Source organism: Aaosphaeria arxii, assembly GCF_010015735.1.
Source record: "Aaosphaeria arxii CBS 175.79 unplaced genomic scaffold BU24scaffold_1, whole genome shotgun sequence".
Taxonomy (NCBI): Eukaryota; Fungi; Ascomycota; class Dothideomycetes; order Pleosporales; genus Aaosphaeria; species Aaosphaeria arxii.
Window position 1 is genome coordinate 770,425 of NW_022983474.1, and position 20,613 is coordinate 791,037.

General features: G+C 51.9%; 6 protein-coding genes across 6 annotated transcripts; 3 read left to right on the forward strand and 3 right to left on the reverse strand.

Annotated features, from left to right (window-relative positions):
* Positions 1-1,341: 1,341 nt before the first annotated feature.
* Positions 1,342-3,657, reverse strand: BU24DRAFT_338569 (DNA topoisomerase 3-beta; the record flags this gene model as incomplete). Its single annotated transcript, XM_033523139.1, has 5 exons — positions 1,342-1,500; positions 1,588-2,968; positions 3,031-3,209; positions 3,270-3,467; positions 3,577-3,657. 5 exons carry the CDS (start codon positions 3,655-3,657, stop codon positions 1,342-1,344), a joined length of 1,998 nt encoding a protein of 665 aa, XP_033388972.1.
* A 191-nt stretch (positions 3,658-3,848) lies between these two features.
* On the forward strand, positions 3,849-5,434 carry BU24DRAFT_445823 (DUF1295-domain-containing protein). The gene is made up of 2 exons (XM_033530727.1): positions 3,849-4,528; positions 4,582-5,434. Exons 1-2 carry the CDS (start codon positions 3,998-4,000, stop codon positions 5,200-5,202), a joined length of 1,152 nt encoding a protein of 383 aa, XP_033388973.1. The 5' UTR covers positions 3,849-3,997; the 3' UTR covers positions 5,203-5,434.
* Positions 5,435-6,592: 1,158 nt separating this feature from the next.
* BU24DRAFT_416311 (uncharacterized protein) lies at positions 6,593-7,887 on the forward strand. Its single transcript, XM_033526421.1, has one exon. It carries the CDS (start codon positions 6,722-6,724, stop codon positions 7,532-7,534), a length of 813 nt encoding a protein of 270 aa, XP_033388974.1. The 5' UTR covers positions 6,593-6,721; the 3' UTR covers positions 7,535-7,887.
* BU24DRAFT_4938 (uncharacterized protein) lies at positions 7,855-9,472 on the reverse strand. The gene is made up of 2 exons (XM_033533998.1): positions 9,175-9,472; positions 7,855-9,000 (listed from the first exon to the last, which is right to left on the reverse strand). The coding sequence occupies exons 1-2, from the start codon at positions 9,346-9,348 to the stop codon at positions 8,176-8,178; spliced, it is 999 nt and encodes a 332-aa protein (XP_033388975.1). The 5' UTR covers positions 9,349-9,472; the 3' UTR covers positions 7,855-8,175.
* A 1,399-nt stretch (positions 9,473-10,871) lies between these two features.
* Positions 10,872-14,095, reverse strand: BU24DRAFT_340202 (uncharacterized protein; the record flags this gene model as incomplete). Its single annotated transcript, XM_033523220.1, has 5 exons — positions 10,872-11,816; positions 11,927-12,248; positions 12,300-12,911; positions 12,963-13,749; positions 13,822-14,095. The coding sequence occupies 5 exons, from the start codon at positions 14,093-14,095 to the stop codon at positions 10,872-10,874; spliced, it is 2,940 nt and encodes a 979-aa protein (XP_033388976.1).
* Positions 14,096-19,337: 5,242 nt separating this feature from the next.
* On the forward strand, positions 19,338-20,429 carry BU24DRAFT_403732 (ribosomal protein L13; the record flags this gene model as incomplete). Its single annotated transcript, XM_033525596.1, has 5 exons — positions 19,338-19,361; positions 19,506-19,638; positions 19,838-19,891; positions 19,975-20,233; positions 20,291-20,429. The coding sequence occupies 5 exons, from the start codon at positions 19,338-19,340 to the stop codon at positions 20,427-20,429; spliced, it is 609 nt and encodes a 202-aa protein (XP_033388977.1).
* Positions 20,430-20,613: the final 184 nt, after the last annotated feature.

The following is a 20,613-nucleotide window of genomic DNA, read 5'->3' on the forward strand; positions in this document are numbered from 1 at the left end:
CCCACATGATACCTCGCTCCCACCACCATTGGCCTTATCTATCCATCCCAACCCGTCCTCTGGATGTGCCCGCGCCCGCGCCGCCGGAGGGTCGGGCTGGGATTGTGGAGACTGGACTGGGAGAAGAGGGCAGGGCCACCACCACCCCCGCCTTCTTCCGACTTCGCTGGGGCTGTCCGTCATCGTGCTGCTTCGCTTGCATCGTGTGCATCGTAACATATCGTTCGTGCATGCTTTCTTCGTTCCACTACTGCGCTGTTTTAAATATGTATATTCTTAGTACGGGGGGTTTTATGTCACTACGGATATGACTGTCTAGGTACCGCGTCTTGACGGAGTTCATACATATACATCACCATAGCATACAACCGCTTCGATGCTTGATGAATTGATGAAGTGAATGGATAGATAGAAGGAGATGGACGACACAGTCTAGAAAAGAGGGGTCCAGTCGGCGTGGCTGCATTAGCTGACAGGACAGGCACAAATCATCAGCATCCAATATCAGCCTCAAGCATCTCATCGCACGCATAATGAGGGGTCCAGATACACACACACACACACATACACAAGAGGGGTATGTCTCTAAACGACGACCCAAAACCCTACATACCACAAACAGCGCAACACGCAACCAGACCCCTCCCTCCTGTGCTATCCTATGGGGATGTCTTTCGGGGGATGTCGATGATTGCTGCTCTCTTTCCGTCTGGCTTTCTGCTTTCGATCTGTTCTTCGTTCCTTCGCTCCCGCCCCCCGCCGTCGCCTTCGCCGCCGCCGCTGCCCATAGTGCCGGTGCCAACCGTATATGCTCCATGGCATCACGTACATGTGGGACCGGGGACGACACTTGCCAAACCTCCCATGGATCATTCCCTTCCCTTGCCTTGCCTAGCAAGCAACTCATCATCACCACCCCGCACAACACGTGTTCCACCCGATACGGCTGCAATGTACGCATTCGTAGCTCAGAGAGGGGGTAATGGGTAAGCTACGACGAGCTCTACTACTGGCAACGTCCCACTTGTCTATTTCCATCGTCACAGAATTTGAAACCCGTTTATTGTGGGATGAGTAGCGAAGGGGGGAGGGATTTTCACTCTCTTCCTCGTTTTCCAGTCTCCAGTCTCATGTCCACTCATCGTGTGCCCCGTGGAATATGCCTCATCCGTGATTCGCTTCGACTACGTATTTCCTGATCGCCTGTGTTCCGGGCGGAAGGGGAGAGGGGTGGTGGGATTGAGCCAACCCCCCATCCCCCACCACTGAATGTCAGCTGTTGTCATCGTGTGAAGAAGAAGAATTTTCTGTTTCTAGAATATGCTTTTCTCTTTGCTTTTGCTACGAGAGAAGTGCGAGGGGGGAAATGCTTACAGCCTTGAGCACATTGATCTGTTGCGTCGTCCGATTGAACATCGCTCGGTACTGATCCAGGTTCTGCTGCACCACGTCGTTCCGCGTGCTGCGGCCTTCGCAGATGGCCTTCATTTGGACTTCCATCTGTCGGATTCATCAATAAGACGCCATTTCTTGAAGCACAAAGGAATGGGAAAATATGGGCTGTAGTCGTAGATGGTGGAATCTTACCTCTTTGCGTAGGAACGGCTTGCTGAGGCTCGTTTCGATCCCCACGTTGTCGTATCCTTCGATCAGAGCGATTCCGAGCGTCGTCGGAATGAATTCCTGCACTCCGCCGGTACCACTTCCGCCTGATGCTCCACCACTCTGAGCTGCTGCACCTCCTCGTCCACCACGTCCTCCTCTCCCCCTCCCGCGGCCTCTGCCTGCTGCTGCTCCCCCTCGAGTGCTTGCTGTAGTTGCACCACCACCTCCGCCTTTCGTTCTAGAAATCACGTATTCGCGCTCCTTGATCTTGGCAATGTGCTCTGCCATCGTGGCATCTGTGCCTATCCCATTCGCATCCATGAGGGCAATGAGCTCAGGCTCGGTCAGGTAGGTTGGAGACGACGTCTTCCCGTCGTGCATAGTCGCCTCATTCGGCTCAAACGTCTCGCCAACCGTATATTGCGGCAGATTCTGGCTGCTCTCCCACTTGTCGAAAGGATAGACGTCTAGATAGTTGCGTGCAATGACCGTGAGGCCGTGAGCGTGGAACGTCTCCCCCCCATACTCAATCTCAATATCCGTAGCCTCGCCCACCGCGTCCTCCGAGCAACAGGCCAGGAACCTACGTACGACGAACTGGTACACCTTCCTCTGCTGCTCGTTCAGCGTGCTCGGGACCACGTAGTTGACCGGGTGGATCGGAGGATGCGCCTTGTCGTTGTTGCGGCCGTCGCGAGGCTGGCTGAACCCGCCGTTCACGAGCCCCTGTGCAAACCCGCCCCATTGACTGTCTTGAACCTGCTTCTGCACCAGCGCGCGCAGGTCCATCCCCGCGTCGAACTGGTCCGTCTCCGTGCGCGGGTAGCTGATCCAGCCCTGCGTGTAGAGGTGCTCCGCGACGTTCATGACCTCCTGGCTCGTCATGTTGAGGAAGCGACTGCCCATCTTCTGGAGCTCGACCGTCGTGAGTGGGAGCGGCTTCCACTTCTTGGTCGGCTTCGTCTGCATCTTGGTGACTTTGGCGGTCTTCGAGATGAGGCATCGCTCGTAGATTATCGTCACGGCCATCCGGTCGAATAGGTGGCCTCGTCGCCAGGAGAACTTCACGTTGATGTCGTCCTTCTCGTGCACGACTTTGATGTACCAGAAGGGCTCCGGCACGAAGTTTCGAACCCGCAGATAGCGGTCCACGACGAAGCCGAGGGTCGGGAATTGGCACGAGCCGTAGCTGATGAGTTTGCCACGTTCCTCGCCCTGCTGTGGGATCATGTTTTGCAGTGACAGCGTCTGCATGCGCGTGAATGCTGCTCCCAGGCGGAGATCCAGTTCGATGCGTGCGGAGACGGCATTGGCTTGTGCCTGGTCCAGTGGAACGGGGTTGCGGGCGGCAGCGATGATGTGTCTGTTCTGTATCAGTTCGTCATTTCTATAATAGTAGTGGTGTTTGTTGAGGACTCCACGCACGCTCGTTCGATGTTGCTGAACTTTGCTCGCACGACTTCAAGGTTCCTGTTCGCCTTCAATGCGATTTCTCGTATTTCGGTTCCAATGTGCTCGCCCTCGCGATCGCAATCGGTCCATATGAATAGCACGTTGGCATATCTAGCTTGCTGTTCGATGTTGGCGGCTATCGCCTTCTTGCTCTGTGGTCACGCTTATCAGCTGAAAGATCTGTTTGCTACCGTGAATGCTCTGACACTGACCTCAGCGACAAACGTGTGAATAGGGGCGTCGAACAAATCCGACGGTTGGCAGGCATGCCATTTGCGGTAGCGGTCGGTAAACTCTTGCTGCTGGACATGGCCTGCCACGCAAGTGAACGTCACGGAGGACTCGCCCCAGCGTTGGAAGTTGTAGTCAAATTTGTAGTTCTTGATGTATTGGGTGCCGCGGATGCTTTCCTTCATTCGTCATGGTACTTGATCAGTAAATAGGCCTCATATCGGTCGGTTTCTCTATTTTTGCGCATATGTTTACGAGATGGTATGCTATGGAATGGGAGCGACTCACCGCTCGAACTTGTCCACCCAGATGGTTTGCCACTGCCTTAGCTATCGAAGGCTTCTCTGCCACGCACAGTATCCTTCCCATGCCGTTGTGCGTTTGCTCAAGTCCATGAATGACCCAGAGTGCGACAAGGTAATGTCAGGATGATCATGTGAAGACGCGTTGTAGTTCTAAGGACGCGTTTTGCTGGCCAAAGCGGGCAGGCATAGGCCACTTCCCTGGCTCGATCCGGGTCTAAGCGAACGGATCGATCGACCTGCCAACAGATGACTTCATTACATCCGGTACAACCAACTCGGGTGATGGCTCTGCTCTTCCCATCGTCGTTGTAGTAACCACAAGTACAGGTACATAGCGGGACCAGCCCCAACCCGCTCTCCAATTGACCACCCCTCACCCATCATCACCACCCACCGCCGCAACCATGTCCTTCCTGGCGCCGCAATTCAGCGCCCCTACCATACCCAACGTCAAGTCCTTGTCCGACTGCGCCGACTTCTCTAAGACCGTCGCCCCGTACATCCCGCAATTGTACGAGCTACCGCACCAATTACTGGCACATTACAATGATCTCGAGGCTCTGAAACACATCTACCTCACCACCAATCCTCTCGTCACGTCGCTAGCGTTTGCTCTCTTCAACAGCGTCGTGGTCCTGATCGTATCGGAGATCAACAAGAACTATTCCCAGGTCGATCGGCTGTGGAGTATTCTCCCTGTGCTGTATAACTGCCATTATGCGCTATGGGCACACCTTTCGGGCCTCCCCACGCACAAAGTCGATCATGTCATGGCCGTGACCGTTCTGTGGGGTGCAAGGTTGACGTTCAACTACTGGCGAAAAGGCGGCTATACCATCGGCTCTGAGGACTACCGCTGGGCGATTGTCAAGGCAAAAATCGGCTCAATCCCAATGTTTGTACTCAACGTCGTCTTCATCGCTCTGTTGCAGAACGTATGACATCCCCTCCTTCATTCCGCGCGGGCCGACACTGACAACATGGGCAGCTCCTCCTTCTCGCGATCACCTGCCCGACGTACATCCTCCTGCTCTGCGGGCGCGTGAACAACGAAATCAGCACGTACGATAGCGTCTTCTCCAAGGGAATGCTCTTCCTCGTCGTCATCGAATACTTCGCCGACCAGCAGCAGTGGAACTTCCACCAGGCCAAGTCGAAGTACCAAAAGACCGCCCAGCTGCCCAAGGAGTTCGGTTACAGCCGCGAGCAGCTCGACAGGGGCTTCAACACCACCGGCCTTTGGGCGTGGTCGCGCCACCCCAACTTCGCGGCCGAGCAGGCGTTCTGGATCGCTCTGTACCAGTGGAGCTGCTGCGAGACGTGGAACTATATGAACTGGGCTTTCTTCGGCGCCATTGGGTATCTCTTCCTCTTCCAGGGTAGCACCTGGCTCACCGAGCTCCTCTCCGCGCAGAAGTATCCCGAGTACAAGATCTATCAGAAGCGTGTGGGCAAGTTCCTGCTCAAGGGCGACACGAAGAGCATGGAGGAGCCGAAGAACGAAAAGGAGCGCAAGTTGATCGAGCAGCCGGCCAAGGGCAAGAGCACGGCCACGGGTAAGAGTACGGCGACGGCAACGGCAAGCAAGGGCAAGACCCGAAAGAGGTAGTGGAATGATTATAGATTTGGATCTTGATCTGTGGGGCAAGCGGAGGCTGTGCTTATGCATTGCATTATCCGGGAAGAATTATTTCAAGGGTTATCTGAGGCATAGCATAGGAGTTGGGTGTCAAGTATATAGAGCAGTATTGCGGCTATAGACTAGACTTAGAACCGTAGAGTTCGTCGACAAGTGGTCATTTATCTAGAGTAGTTTCGAATACTAAAAGTCATGTGGCGCCATCTACTCTCCCCATACGCTGTTAACGGTGAATAGGTTGTTATGTCATGGTAGTCTTCAGGTATTCATTTCGATCGGGTCTCGGTGCAGACGGAATGATATATCTTATAGACATTGATACATGAGATATGGACCCATCCGGTCACACTGTACCGCATCTCGTTCTCTCTTTTTGGTGCATTCTACTGGTTGTAGATTTCACTGTCAAGTAATACGGAAATTCCTCTGACAATATTACCTCAAGCAGTAACGCAACCCAATCTCCACAACACATAGAAGTGAGACACCAGCTCTATACCTCAACGAACTTCTCCCAAACCCCCATCGATATATTCATCAGAAGTCAGAGACCACTTCCACCAGTATATCCTCGCCGAGACTATCCGTCTGGAGTTCTGAGATGAATAAGATGGTTTCTTCCGACAAACAGGGCCGTTTGATTATTCTGGCATTCCATCTGTCCATCCTGATTGGCTGATTACAACATCATGATATTCTTTCAGAAGTAAGCTCGATGGGAAGCTACTGCATCGTCACCTAGTGGTCCGCTCAGTGTACGCGTAATGAGGGCTCGACTTGTAGAATCAAGTACGGGTTATATGTGTGAACGTCCGGGCGCTGCGTACAGATTCCACGATGAGCCAACGGGGAAAGGTCGAGGGTGGGCCGCGCGCGTGGGAAAGATAAATCTCAATACCGATGGAGCTATTGAGGGAGCTCCACGTGCGTAGATCATCTCATGATATGATCTTCCGGAGGTGTTTGCTTGGGGCCGTGTGGAAAGGAAAAAAAAGGCATGCACAATATTACCGGAGCAATATATCAAACAGTGCTGAAATTCACATGCGTCCCTGAACGGTCATATCGAAACTACATGAAATCGTCTCGCCCTCATTGCTCTTTTCCAGCGGTGGACGACAGATGTTGAGTCGTAACTGCCAAAAGACATCAGATGGAATCACCATAACTGACGTCGACTTTCACTTCGCCCATGATAAGCATCATCCTTCTCTCACTTTCTACAATCATTGCTCATTTCTTCACAGTTCGATTTTCTAGTGATTCTGGCTTTCAAATATATATAAACGCCTTTACCTGCTCGTGCAGGGTCCATCCGTCCTGGACTTTTATCTCATTCGTTCCCACAAACAATCAATACCCGGCCCACACTCACCGCAACAACAACAACAACCACAACACCACCCCCACGGTGTGACGCTGTACAGGCTTCTTCTTTACCATCCCTTCCATAATTATTGTATCTTTCCAAAGCCAGCAACAAGCCAGCATGTCTAATCAGCCGCACCATCAAGCAGAGGCAACTTCAAGCACGGGCGAAACAGGTGAAGGTAGACAATCCGGAGCACCTAAGAAGCATGAAAAGAAACCGAGATTGAGAAGTCTAAGGTCGCTGGCATGCGTCTCACTCACCACGGTGCTTCCTCCCACTCCGTATCGAGACGCTGACGATCGTGGAACTTTGAATCGCGACCTCACCATCAACCCGGTCTCCGACAGATATGTCCATGTGCAGGTCAGGATCTTGCAGTACCTCCAGCACTCCGCAGCGGAAGACCTCAGCCAAGCACAGGCCCACAGTTGGACTGAGAGGATCTCACCAGACGGATGTCCTACAGTCGCTGAGGCTGTTAGACTGTGCTACTACATGCGTGAGTTGGGTTTTGACACATATTCGAAGCTGATGGTGGAACTTGACGAGCTTCGCTTGTATATCGCGAACAAGCATGTACTGTTTAGAGACCCCGAGCGCCCAAACATCGATCGGATCTACTGGCGTCAAAACCTAAAGACGGGCTCGATTGCTGTCATCGATACTAGCCCGGAACCGACTATGCGACCAAGGACCAGACGCGGTGCCATAGGGGGTGGCACGCTGGATTTACCCCAGCCTCCTCTCTTCCAGACACCTTTCCATCCGACAGATCCCTTCAGCCTCAGCGATGATCATCCGTTATACTCGCCGGATCCATACACCCTTCACTTCGGGTCTAGCGATGATGGTGCGCCGCCGTTTCTCACCAGAGAAGAAATAGATATACTGGGTATTGGGGGTGGTCAAAGGGATGATGGTAGGAACTAACATGAATGATGATACTTTGAGTACAACGGTAATTCTTACTCGAGTACAGATGATTCATTCACTAGATTCCTAGAAATTCCGAGGCTCACTGCGGAACGACTCGCTGAATTGCTTGAATTTCTTGACTCTTGAAATGATTCAGTAGTTACGGTGAGTATCGTGGCAGGCTTGCACGCAAGATCGACGAAGACTGAACCATCGTTCCAGCAGTGTTCTTTTTGGAGCCGGGTTTTCACAAAAGCCTTTGTTCGTTTCCCAATGTAATTCTAGACGATCGTTGATTTGGGAAGCCTTTTATGCTCCTCAGTGTAGGGGGCGATAAACTGGCGTTGTGGGAGGCAGGCAATTACTTCTGTTTAATGTCATCAGCTTTGGATCCATGGTGTGTGGAAAATTGAAAAGTCGATAACTCCCAATGAAAACATGTAGATAAATACTCATAGATAATGCACACAGTGTGCTCTTAGATGCTCTTGTTCGTACCAGCCTACTTGGGCTGGATATGCAAACTTCGTAGAACATGATCTCGCTGCAATTCTCATCGTGAGAACGATGCTCATATTGAGTCGGCAGTTCTATATTGTTTCATAGCGCAACATATCGTATCTTGATGCATTTTTGCTTTCTTGAACCAGCATGACTTAAACCCCAGCGAGCAAGTCGCCCGAATCATCGTTCACTCTCGCCTTACCACCTCGTCCACCCCTACCTCCACCTCTCCCTCCACGTCCTCCTCCTCTACCACCTCTCCTCCCGCCACTCGACTCTTGAATATCCTTCTTCCACGCCTCGACATCAACGACCGTCCCCTCCGGCACCTTCCCATCTACCATAAGCACGCCACCCCCCCTCGTCCTCCTCTCCACCCTCTTAAAAAGCTTCGTCGGCACAAACCCACCCTCATCGCCCTCCGAAAGAATAACCCCATTCTCGCTCACAAAGAACTTAATCCCCTCGTCGATCGCCCTCTCAATGTCCACATACACAAGCACAGTACTAGACTTCCTCATCCCCGAGATGACCGGCGGCGCTACCTCCCCGTCCTCCTCCCCCTTCCCGTCCGCAGCAACAACCACGCTCTTAAACCCCGCAGGCAACCCAGACGCAAAGTGAATGTGATTCCTCGTCATCCTGTTCAAGCCGCCAGCGCGCAGAATGGCGTCCCACGCGCGCTCGTCGGTGCCGTGGACGCACACGGCGGGGATGTTGTCGAGGTCCCGGGTAATAGGCTTCAGGAGGCCGTCTGTGTCAACTTTTATGGAGTGGCCTTGGTTGGCGCGGATGAGGTAGTCGGATGGGTGGTCGGATTCTATTTCCGGGATTGGGGTTGGGGTGGTGGAGGCGTCGTCAAGGGATGATGATGACGACACGGGGATGAGGGAGAAGCGCTGTTTGTCGTTTTCGGCGACGACTTCTTTTATGTCGGAGAATGTGGCTTTGATTGATTTTAAAGGACGGGTGTTGAGCTGGGATGGCAGGGGGATGTTAGTTGTCTGTTACCTATGATTTTCCTACTCTTTTGAAATTATATGACTGTGTGGTGGGAGGGGGAATAGGCAGCAAACACAGCACAAAGATGAAGCATCTCCCTTCGCAGAAACTGGAGACATTAAGGTAATGGGTCGGGGTGCAGCACTCACGACGTCTTGAACAGATACATAACCGCCCTTCCCCAGCGTCAGTCCCTCCTGCTGCGCGGAATGCCGCAAGAGACGACTCAACGCCCGCGATATCTGCTGGTTGCGCGGCATGTCCCTGCGGCCACCTCCGCCGCGACCACCACCACCTCTTCCGCTGCCGCCTCGACCGGACATTCTGGCACGGACTGCTGCTGCTGCCTTGAGGGCTGCTGATGCTCTGCTGAGGGGAATTTTGGTTGGAATCTTGGGGGAGTGTTGTTGGGTTGGGCGTGGTTTTTCTTTCCTACTAATGACTAGGTTTGGTGGTGGTGTTTGGTCGGAAAGTGATGGCGGGGATCGGAAAGGAATGAAAGTGTTTTGTCTTTCTGGGAACGGCGGGGCGGAGCGGAAAATTAAAAGACCTTCTTGGTCTGTTAGTGCAATTATTTCGAGCGGAGAGGAAAAGCTGGTAGACAATGAGGGATATTTTGTTGAAGGGGGTGGAAGTCTTTTACACTGCCACACTGGGCGCGCGCGGCGGCGACGGCGACGGGGCGGAGGGGCAAAGGAAGGGGGAAGCGTGAAATTAGAGACAGACAATGTGGGAGTCTATTTGGGCAGGTGTAGCCCTTCGGTTGGTAGATCTGTATAGGGCTGATGGCTGAGCCAAACCACGTTTTTAAAATTATGGGAAAATGCGGTATTTTCCAAGGATGCCACCACGGCCACTCTCCTCACCAGCCATACTTTGTTCGCCGCACGGTTGGGGTAACGGGTTAAGCGCCAGTGGGCGGGTATGCTTCACAGCCACAAGCTTGTTACAACATCATTCCGAACTGGCTGGGGAGACCGAGAACCGTCAGTGCGAGTACGGCGACGAGAATGGAGTACGGACTGGTACTCAACGAATGTGAATTCACTGTTGTTGAGATTCCATATCGTACTGCCGTCGTCTTTCTGATATATCGTCCCTATGTCACCATAAAATCACACTTGCAGTAGGAGAATCGCTTCTTGTAATATATTCTTTGTTTCGGATTTGGTCATTTTGTATCTCTGAGTGTAGCAATGTATGTACATGTACAGTCCATGCTGGAAGATTCATCTCGCTCATCTGCCATATGTGCACGCAGTCTTGAGACTGCCTATCATTTGCCATCCTCAATCCGCGCCAACTCGCCTTACACCGCTTAGAAAAACATAAGAAAAACGCCCACTGAACTGGAGAAATTTTGTGGGATCAAATCGACCCATGCATACGCCAAAAGAAAATGCTCGGTATGCTGGTATCTTCCCATCATCATCAAACGTTGCGGAACAGAGATTAGAAAAGTAATGAGACAAAACTCGTAACGGTCGAGAGAAATCATATGCCCAAAAACATAATACAATCTTGAAGAGGTCTTCCTTTTGGGCGGAGAGGTGGAGTTTGATCTCCATGACGTCGGCCTGATTGATAAGAGAAAGACATGAGTTAGAACGGAATACTGGCCGGCATTAAACACTTTATCGGCGAGGAGAAGGGCCTGTTCTCTCGCTTCGGGTCCAGCCTGGTGTGATACATGAAAGTAGGGGTATCTTTTGTCTTGGTCAAATCCAATTCCGTAAACTCGTGAAACAATGCTCGCCGCTAATATCAGCGGATTCATAATAGTTAGTACTTTAGAACATGGCGGCGCTCCTTCGTTGCCCAACCGTCTACTGCAGCAATAGCGCGATCAACGAGGCCAGTTCGGACCTCCTGGAACAAAGCGGGAATTGCCACCTGCATAGCCGGTACCACCAGCATTCAAGCCCATGCTCTGATCCATGAAGGTGCTTGCCCATTCTTCTCCGCCAAACAGATCGTCAAAGTTCATGTTGCCTCCTTCCGGAGTGCCAGTCATTTGAACATTCTGCGGTTGCGGAGGCTGAGGTGGGTGAAACCCGCGCTGCCCCTGAAGCTGAGCGCCATGCATCAAGTACATGGGCATTGGGCCAAAGAGCTGCACGTCCTCGTTCGGGCGCCTAGGTCCCATGGAAAGACCTGCAAGCGCAGCTGGGCTGTAGCCGGCTGGGTGTGACTTCATTACGGGAACATCGTACGGCAACCCAGCAACACGCGGTGATGCGTCTTGCTTTACCCTGAATTCGTGAGGATGGTTGTTCTCAAATGTGGTCATTGGCTGATTGGGGTATGCGAATGGGTCTGCAGAGGGGAACATCATAGCATTGACATCCGACAACGGCACATTGATGCCGGATGGATCGACGAAGCTATTGCCCATGGGTGTGGCTGGGAAAGACTGTCTCTGCTGAGGGGTGTGAGTGGGGGCGATGCCAAAGCCTCCAATGCCACTGGTAGTGCTAGATGAAGGCGTAAGACTGGGAGCGGGATCAAAGAAATCCGAACTCGACTGTGACGGCGAGTGTCCGTAGGTAGGTTCCATGCCCAAATTTGCGAGATGGGCATGCGAGATGGGGAGCGCTGTAGTACGTTTGCTGCTGGGCATTGTCTCGGGGAACGTGCTGGCACGGCGAATACCGCCAGCAATGAAGTCGTCCTGCTTGAGGAGATTTGGTCGACTCTGTAGTGACTGGGGCGAACTACCTTGGCGGCGTTTCTTGGAACCGATTGCCTCTCCACCCTGTTTGACTGCTTCGGGAAGTCGCTCAAAAATAGTCTGCAATCATGTCATTAGCCTCGTTTCAAAAGAGTTTTCAAGCCACGTACATTCAATGTGGCGGTACACCTATCAGCAGCTAGACTGCGTTTAGCAAACTGCGCCAACACTTCTTTCCCTTCCATTGCCTCCTTGAGCAACTCGTGGCTGGTGGGACTGCTAGGATTCTCCAAAACGAAGTACAGGATGGAGATGATGGCGAAGAATGTGGTGTACATGGAGAACCAGTATGCTCCAATGAGCAGCCCCGATCTCTTCATTTCTACTGTGATGTGAATGATGTTTCGCGAAACACTGGTGCAGGCATTTGCGCAAGCAAAAGCTCGTTGGTCAACTGGTTTCGAAGTAAATGATTGAGAAACGTAATGCAGGAATGGACGATACAACAACAACTGTGCGTGGCCATAAGCCATTCTCAGCAACTGTTGGACTCTTGAACAAGTTAGCTCCATGGTTTTGTAGTTCGAAAAGACGGAAACATACCGAATGATGATTGATGGCGCCTCTCCACCGGGTCGAAGGGCCATAGGCAACGCCTCGAGCCACCTTTGGAGATCCTGTTCGATCTCCCTAATCTTGGAATAGCTGACAGAGTATGTCACCGAGTTGTTGCCTCCCGACTGTGTGCCCTTGATGGGATACACGTATCGACAGATCTTGGCGAGAATCTCCACAATCTTCGTATGAGCGTTTGACGCTGCAACTACCGAGATTTTCCCCTCTGGCATGGGCCTTATCTCTGTTTCTGTGATGTATTCGTCGTCCACTTCCGCGGGCCACTCCTGGTCGATGTCCTCGTCACTGATGAAACTGGGCAGTCCAAGCATTGCGCCCACGTATATATCCATCTTGCGAATTGTCCAGAACAAACGCTTCCGTATCTCGGCCTCGATTGGGTTGAAATTCACGTTGAACGAACGATGAAGACCCATGCGCAGCGCTGACCGCAACGCCACTCCAATATATGCATAACATGTGGACAACTTCGCGGAGGATTGTAGGAACTGAATCATGAAAATGATGGCTTGTAACGATGTCAAATCACGGCAATCGGCGATATCCAAAAGTTGACGCGAGGCTCGAAAGTACTTGAAACTACCGACATGTTAGATTCAATAGGGGAAAATCGTGTGTCTAGCAACTTACCCTTCGTCGATAGAAGCTTCATACCCTACTTCGTCAACATCTGCCCCCCGCTTAGAAAAGAGAGTACCCAATGCAAGAACTGCATAGAGAAGTGGGAGAAAAGTGTTCTCCGCATTTCCGTAGTTTTCTGGAGTTGTCTCGTATATGCGATCCATGGATTTGTAGAAGCTGGGTATGTGTACAACCCTCAGCAGAGCGCCAGCATCGATCAAAGCATTGTCGCAGAGTATCCTAGCCTCCTTCTTGGACGGTAAATCTGTTCCAGCAGGTAAAGCATTACTTGTCGACTCGGCACCAGGGGATTGATGATTAGAGTTGGGAGAGTCAAAAACTTGGGACATCGGCCGGTACTTTGCAAACGGCGATGAAGCTGCGGAAGAGGGTGTAGGCATTACGTCACCAAACTGCTGTTGCAGTCTTCTCATAAAACTCAGTCCGGAAGAGTGGCCATGATAATCCCAATTGCCATCCTCGTCCAGATCTAGTTGACCAGTGGCTTTCACCATGGATTCGAGGTGCGAGTCTCCAATGTCTGTACGGGCCTGGTCCTCGCGGCGAAGCTGCATACGAGGATCAAGGGGAATTTGCTGTGGCCGAGGGCCACCCATGGGTAATTGGGGAAGGAGACCATTCTGTAGGTGAGCATCGAGAGCGGGATCGTTCAAGTCAAGAGTAGGAAAGACAATGGCCAGAAGCGTCTTAGCACGCTTCAATTGCGTCTCCAGGGCTTCAATATACTGAGGCGCAGCATTGCGTCGTCGGTTTGATGGTTGATCGTAAGTGCATTCTGGCTACGTCAGTATGTGGCGCGCATCAATTAGGATGATTTGGCGGAAAGAGGAGTGCGAGGGAGACGCACCGTAGCTGTAAACAGTACAGTGAGTGCAAGGCTGTTTGCCGTCACATTTGATCTTCTTTCGCCTGCACTCATCGCAAGCCCGAGTCACTCTACGGCGCTTTTGCATAGGAGCAATGGTGGGCTTCTGTGGCTGGTCGGCATCATCCTCATTGCTGGGAGAGTTCTGATCGGCGAGCTCTGGAGAATCCTCGAGTTGAGGGCTTCCATACTGACTAGGTTGGTTGCCAGAGCCTGTGGTACGGACATCTACAGTCTCTGAGGCTGGAGAGTCCATGGCGGTGCACAGGTGGGAAACATTGAAGTGGGTAGGGCAAAGGCTAAGAAGGAAATGCAAGAGATGAACAGCATGCCTGAGTCAGCGACGCGGAGAAGTGAAAACGAACAGCAGGGAGGTGGGAAGGGCGAAGAGTGGATAGCAGCGTCAGGTCACAGGATTAGGATTGTGAGTGGAGTCTTAGGAAGTCTTAGCGTTACTCTATGAGCGGTCGTCTCCCGCTCTTGGGACTGTTTGGTGTGAACAAGAAATAGTCTACCGCCGCCATATGGGTCTATTGTAATGTTATGCTCGCCTGCGCCGCACGAGAGCGAGGGGGCTAGCGACAAGGTGTCGCTGGGCACAAGATTCGAAAGAGCGAGCGATGACGCCGCCAGGGTGAGCGTGAGTTTGAATGTGGGAGAAGAGCAAAGCGTCTGTGGCCTGTTCAGGCCGTTTGGCATCTGCCCTTTGGCCTTTGCTCCGCTTAGCCATTGCGGGTTCGGTCCACTGCATGGTCCCAGGTTCCCAACTCAGAATCAAGAGAAGCCAGCCCAGTGGCAGCATTGGGGGTTCACGATATGGGACTTTGATTGAGCGCGCTGCAGGCGTCGTCATTCCCAGTGCAACCCTCGCACCATAGATGCATCTGCTCGCAGACCACAACAGCATTTGATGCCAGGGCGCGCAGGAAAAGGTAGTTTAGTAGTTGGAGGAACCCACGTATGCCAAGGAGTGAAGAGCTAACAGTCTTCGCTTATCTGCATGCTGTGGCGCTTCGTCGCATTGTGTTGGGCTGTGCCCGAGGCGCATGAGGTGGTATGAAGGCCACAATTGGGGCTTGCACATTGTACCAAGGCCACCAGCAATACCAGTAACCCTGGCCTGGTTTCCCCCCTTCCCATTCCCCCTCCCTGAATCCCTCCCCCCAGGCGGCACGGCGGAGAGAGGAGTTCATTCTTCCCGGCTCGACGCCACACCAACTCATCATTGTCCCGCAGGAGAGGGGAGGGTACAAACGGGCATGGTGGATGGTATGCGCCGCGTGTTGTCCAGCATTCTGCCCAGAGATGCACCAAGCAAAAAATCAGCCATGGCAGCGGACACACAATGGCGGAGGATCACCTCACGCTCCGCTGCCCTCCGACGACCTTGGAGCCAGCTGCCAAACCTTCGTCGAAGACACCGAAGGCCGACCAAACTCTTGTCCAACTGCCTGCACTAATTGCTACTGTGCAATAATGAATGGGGTCGGCCTCGCTATCGACTTCCTCGCCGGCTGCACGCGCTCTCAGGGGGCCTGCTTGTGGCAGAAGATCGGCACCGGAAACAAGACCCGCCCGTGTATTGGTCGCAACTGAGGCTCAGGTCTCGTGTGGCAGAGAATGCCAAGATCGTGGGCCGTCACTGGTTTCCTTTCTTCATCCTTTCCTGGACCTTTGCTGTGGTGTGTATCGTCTGAGCAGGCCGGCCGAGCACTAAACGTTCTCAAGCCACGCATGCAGTCCAATGAAGGCAGTTTATCCGGGGCTAGCGTCTGCCACATTCTGCCACATTCTGCCACTTCTTCCACGAGAGGGGGCTGGTGTAATACGCTGGACCCTGTAGGGTTGGTCACATTCTTGTCTTCGTCCGGAACGTCACCCTCGATCGAGGGAATGCCCTACTGTGTGTAGGTAACTAATTACTTCATCCCCTCGGCTCGGACTGCAGGTACTCCGTACGCTCTTTGGATACGCTTTACGAGCGGAATCCAGTGCTACTTGCCTTGACGTAAGTCGGTGGGAAGGTCAGACAGACTTGACTCTTCCACCCAGAGATTCATCGAAACGTCGTATCGAGCTATTCATAGGTCTTAATTTGCTTATGCTCCTTGTCGGGCCACCCGACATCGTGCAATCAAAAGATTTACGACCTAAATATGTGCCCAGTAAATGAGCAAGCGCCCTTTGTTCGTTCTCAGAAGAAGCTTGTCGGTAAAATGTCCGGAAAGCCCAAAAGTCAAAAGACATCTGTGGGTCCGCTGGCCCGCTAGATATTTCCAATCAATACTCGGATGTCCCAAGAAGGCAGGAAACAATTCGATGCGAGCTGCGTCCTCTTATTTCACTGTACGAGCATGTCAGCAAGAAGGACTGCACACAGGCTGACCTCTATACCATTCGGAATGATAACCTCGGCGAGAGAGAAAGATCCATCTGCCAGTTTGCTCGTTCGTTATACTCCGTACAGTTGTCCAGCGCACACAGCTCGACTTCACGCTGCATCTTCTGCTGGTCGGACTAAAGTCGGAGCCCAGGGATGTTATTCCTTGAGGGCGGAAATTCTCAACTCTTGGGCTGGGCAAGTTGAGTTCTTGCACAGAGTCAGGTTCATGTTGCACGCTTTTGGCTGCACCCTTGTTCATCCTTGCTTGCTGGACGCTTCCCCATCGTCTGATCGTTGTTGGTAATCGACCCAGTAGTATCAACTAACCATGCATGTCTCACCGAGGCAGCTCGGCGTCTCGTTCTGTCTATGCCAAATCTTAACATGTCGTCAAGGGAATCTAAAGTCTCAGCCTGAGTTTAGTGTTGACAATCGCCAACCGGCCAAGATTCTAGCTTGGCTCCACAGTCTTCCAATGGCTCAACTCGCTTAAGCCACGGTGGCTTTCCAATTGATGACACTCTGTCCGTCATGATAGCTACACATTATTACGTATTGGGTTCATCACGATCCCCTCCCTCGTGGAGTCGTTGGAAGCAGCCAAAGTGATCCTCTCTGATAGGCTGGGCCAAGTAATTTGAGGCTTGACCTTGCACTCGCCTCAATCTCCGGACCGATAGAAGTGGCGTCATGCTGATAAACACTAGGGAAGCACACTGCGTCGGTCACTAAAAGGGAAATCCGCGATCATCGTCGCTCGTGGTTTGCGGGTCGCTGGCATGCTAATCGAGCAAGGGTGCCACACTCACCGCCACATCGTCGTTCGGAATCGAGTATAACACGAGCCACACACGGTCGGGCGTCATGCAAAGGTGGAGCTTTAGAAACTGTAGATTTGAACCCCACCCCCTCCTCTCAACCAAGACTCGTCTGGGAAGTGTTTCGAGTAATGATGGATGTGCCCTGGCCGATACTGGCTACCAAGTCCCCTCTCAATTCGTGGCGACCGCTCCAGACCATTCACGCTGCCTTGATAGCTATCACCGTAACTCGAACAAAGCAACGGTGCACAAATTCCGCGCCGATACCTAAGATTCCGTGATTGTGTTGTTTCCTAGCAAAGGCTTGTTGCACATTTGCATGCGTCACGGCGCAGTATCCTGTTCGAACACGACCACAGCCGGGAGAATCGAGAAGACGGTCTGTTCAAATCTGTCATACCCCAAAGTCTTGCATCGGGATTCGCAACGTTCACAAATCGTAACGCTGGTCAACCCCACGTCCATGTGTTCCGTCCGTCGAATGCACAGTTCACACACGCGCTTCCTCGAGGTAAATCCACTCAACAGACCTCAATTCGAGTGAGGCCAGATACGATGGCATCAGAACATCATTAAATAATCAATATGAGACGATAGCATCTTCAATTTTTGGTTTATGGCTGTGAATCATGCATCCAGAAGTGCTTTGAATAGGGCTGCGAACGTCAAGAAGTGTGACGAGCGAGACTTGGTATGTGACTCCGCAGTGTCTCGTAGGAGCGAATGGCCTCTGTCTCCATGCCAGACGTGGGGATATCGCATGTTAAGTCGAAAACATGAGAGATAATGACCTCCCCCTGCTATTGATACCCAGTGTGATATGTAAGACGATTTGCTTGCAGGTCTTCATAATCCTCCAGTATTGTTGGAAAAAGAAGATGCTACCTAAGATTGTCTGAACTGTATGTCTCTCTCCGTTACAAACGCTGACGATTCCGGGTTTCCCACTTCGAGAAAACTGGATCCAAGTCATGAAAATAGGAAGCTCAACAAGCAACCTAGATACGGCTGTTCGGGGAACGCAAGTGGAACAGGGATCTGAAGATACTTTGCCCGGGGATCACTGCTTGAAAATGGCATTTGTGTTGTCTCTGACTGGTAGTCCTTGATGGAATGCGGTTGGTGTGGCGCGGTTGCCAACATCTTCTAACGTATGTGCATCAAACACTTCCATTTAGTGGAAATTGTCTCCTCGAGAATGCCCAAGTGGAACAAGGGACATTTGTTAACACAGCCGTCAGTGATCCGGGTCTCCTCGTCACTCCCAGGGGTATTGTAATGAGCTCTTTGTTGAAACAATCTCCGTTACCTTCAGCTATTCGATGTGTTGATGAGAATAGATTAATCGAAGCATTCGTCACGTTTTCGGTGCCTCTAGATTTCGTTGTTCACGCTGTTGCGTTTTATGACGACTATGCTTCACTTGCTCGATGGAACATTGGGAAAGCGGGACAGCCCAAAGAAAAGCTATGCGCAAAGGTGTGTTCATCTGGGAGCAAAGTCACTGGCGAAATGACGAGGTGAGATATAGGTGCGATACACCTATCAATATTGAGTGGTCAACCACTAATATGAATGTCAGGTGCAGCAGTGCGAATGCAAATGGTGTGGATAGTTGCATAGAAGAACGGTGACCTCAAGTTCGCCAACGTGGACGAAACACAGGTAAAGGGAAAGCAAGATGAGCCTGCTATGGGCAATCCACTCAGAGTGAATATTCCACGCAGAACTAAGGTTGCAGGCGATAGTTGCTCGTAACTTTGGAGGCGGGCCACAAGCACGAATGCATGGATTTTTCTGGGTTGAGAGTGGTAAGGACGTATGACATTCGAGCATTGCAGAGTCAGCTAATCTGCAACAAGTTTACCGGTCATGCCTTCTTGATTTCATTCGGGACGAAGGCACGAATGAACCATTGCAGGCAATGTGAAATCAGCTTGGCTAAAGATCAGCTTGCTGGTTGCGCAGAGAATTCAGATTCTGTAGAAGAAATCGCAGAATCAGCTCTTGGTGCCTATCATTGCGAAATCTATATGATGAATCTCTTTCATTTGAATTGAAACGATTGAAAATCTGAGAAATATCATCGATGCTGCCTTCGTTTCAATGAATTATTCCTCCTGCTGTTATTTCTGTGTTCATCATTAACAAAATCGTTGTGTCGCGCTTACCGCTTTGCGTTAGTCACTACTCGGTTAGGAGGATGTCACCTAAGGGAAGCGCACACTTTCAGTTTTCAACCTCTCCCGACCCCCATACTAACAACAGCACCACCTCAACCCATATCAAGCACGATGTCGACCTTCGAGCCGGTCATTGTACGTGAATACTCCAAGCATGAATCCTGAGAACTCCGCCGGGCACTTGACGATGCAGTCTGTATCGTCATTTGCAGCTCCGCACAAACCTTTTCGAATTACAACATTGGAACACTTTGGCTGACATTGGGATTTGTCTGGCAGGTCATCGATGGCAAGGGTCACCTTCTTGGTCGCCTGGCCTCTACGGTCGCGAAGCAGCTGCTGAACGGACAGAAGATCGTTGTTGTGCGCTGCGAGGCACTCAACATCTCTGGCGAGTTCTTCCGAGCAAAGCGTACGTTCACCATCCCCGAGAATCGAGCACGCGTCGAGGAAGTTGAGAAAGATCAATTTTGCCCTGGGCATATTGCACTGGAGAATTTATCCTGAAGGGGAAGGTGCTGGATTGAGATGGATCACACTCGACATCCTCACGCGTGCCAGGACGAGCTTCAATTTTGTACCAACAGACACTGACAAAAATTCGATTACAGTAAAGTACCAGGCTTTCCTCCGCAAGCAGACTCGTTACAACCCCACCCGTGGAGGTAAGTAATTCGGAATTCCGCTCCGCACAAATGGAGCTCAAAAATCATACATGGAAATTGGATAATTAACATTCGATTCTCAGGTCCCTTCCACTTCCGCGCCCCTTCCAAGATCTTCTGGCGAACCGTCCGTGGCATGATTCCCCACAAGACCGCCCGTGGTGCCGCCGCTCTTGAGCGCCTGAAGACTTTCGACGGTGTCCCACCCCCATACGACAAGAAGAAGCGCCTTGTCGTTCCCCAGGCTCTCCGTATCCTCAGGTTGAAGCCCGGCCGCAAGTACTGCACTGTTGGTCGTCTCGGCCACGAGTTCGGCTGGAAGTACCAGGATGTTGTTGCCAGGTACGTACACACACGTGTTGGATATGCAACTGGTCTTTACTAACATGGTTGATGCAGGCTCGAGGAGCGAAGGAAAGTCAAGGGTGCCGCATACTACGAGCGCAAGAAGGCTGCCCGAAGGCAGTTGAGCGAGGCCCAGAAGACCGCCAAGGTTGACGGAAAGGTCAAGCAGCAGCTTGCTGAGTACGGATACTAAGCGTTGTTCGCTGGGGGTGAATAGAAAAGGGCGGGGTGTCCAAAGGTTGACGTGGGTCGGCGCGAATTGCATTGGTCTCATGGGATTCATTCAACCTCAATCATATATCCGACCACCATTCGAAATGATTTCCTGGCAAAAAGATGAGCATATCGGCACACGACTGCTTCACACGTTCATGGGT

What these genes read in the sequence shown, in the direction of transcription:
- BU24DRAFT_445823 (XM_033530727.1), top strand. Translation starts at nt 3,998, where the DNA reads ATGTCCTTCCTGGCGCCGCAATTCAGCGCCCCTACCATACCCAACGTC. An exon ending in TCATCGCTCTGTTGCAGAAC is followed by an intron (nt 4,529 to 4,581) that starts GTATGACATCCC and finishes CAACATGGGCAG; the next exon opens with CTCCTCCTTCTCGCGATCAC.
- BU24DRAFT_416311 (XM_033526421.1), top strand. Translation starts at nt 6,722, where the DNA reads ATGTCTAATCAGCCGCACCATCAAGCAGAGGCAACTTCAAGCACGGGC.
- BU24DRAFT_4938 (XM_033533998.1), bottom strand. Translation starts at nt 9,348, where the DNA reads ATGTCCGGTCGAGGCGGCAGCGGAAGAGGTGGTGGTGGTCGCGGCGGA. An exon ending in ATGTATCTGTTCAAGACGTC is followed by an intron (nt 9,001 to 9,174) that starts GTGAGTGCTGCA and finishes CTGCCATCCCAG; the next exon opens with CTCAACACCCGTCCTTTAAA.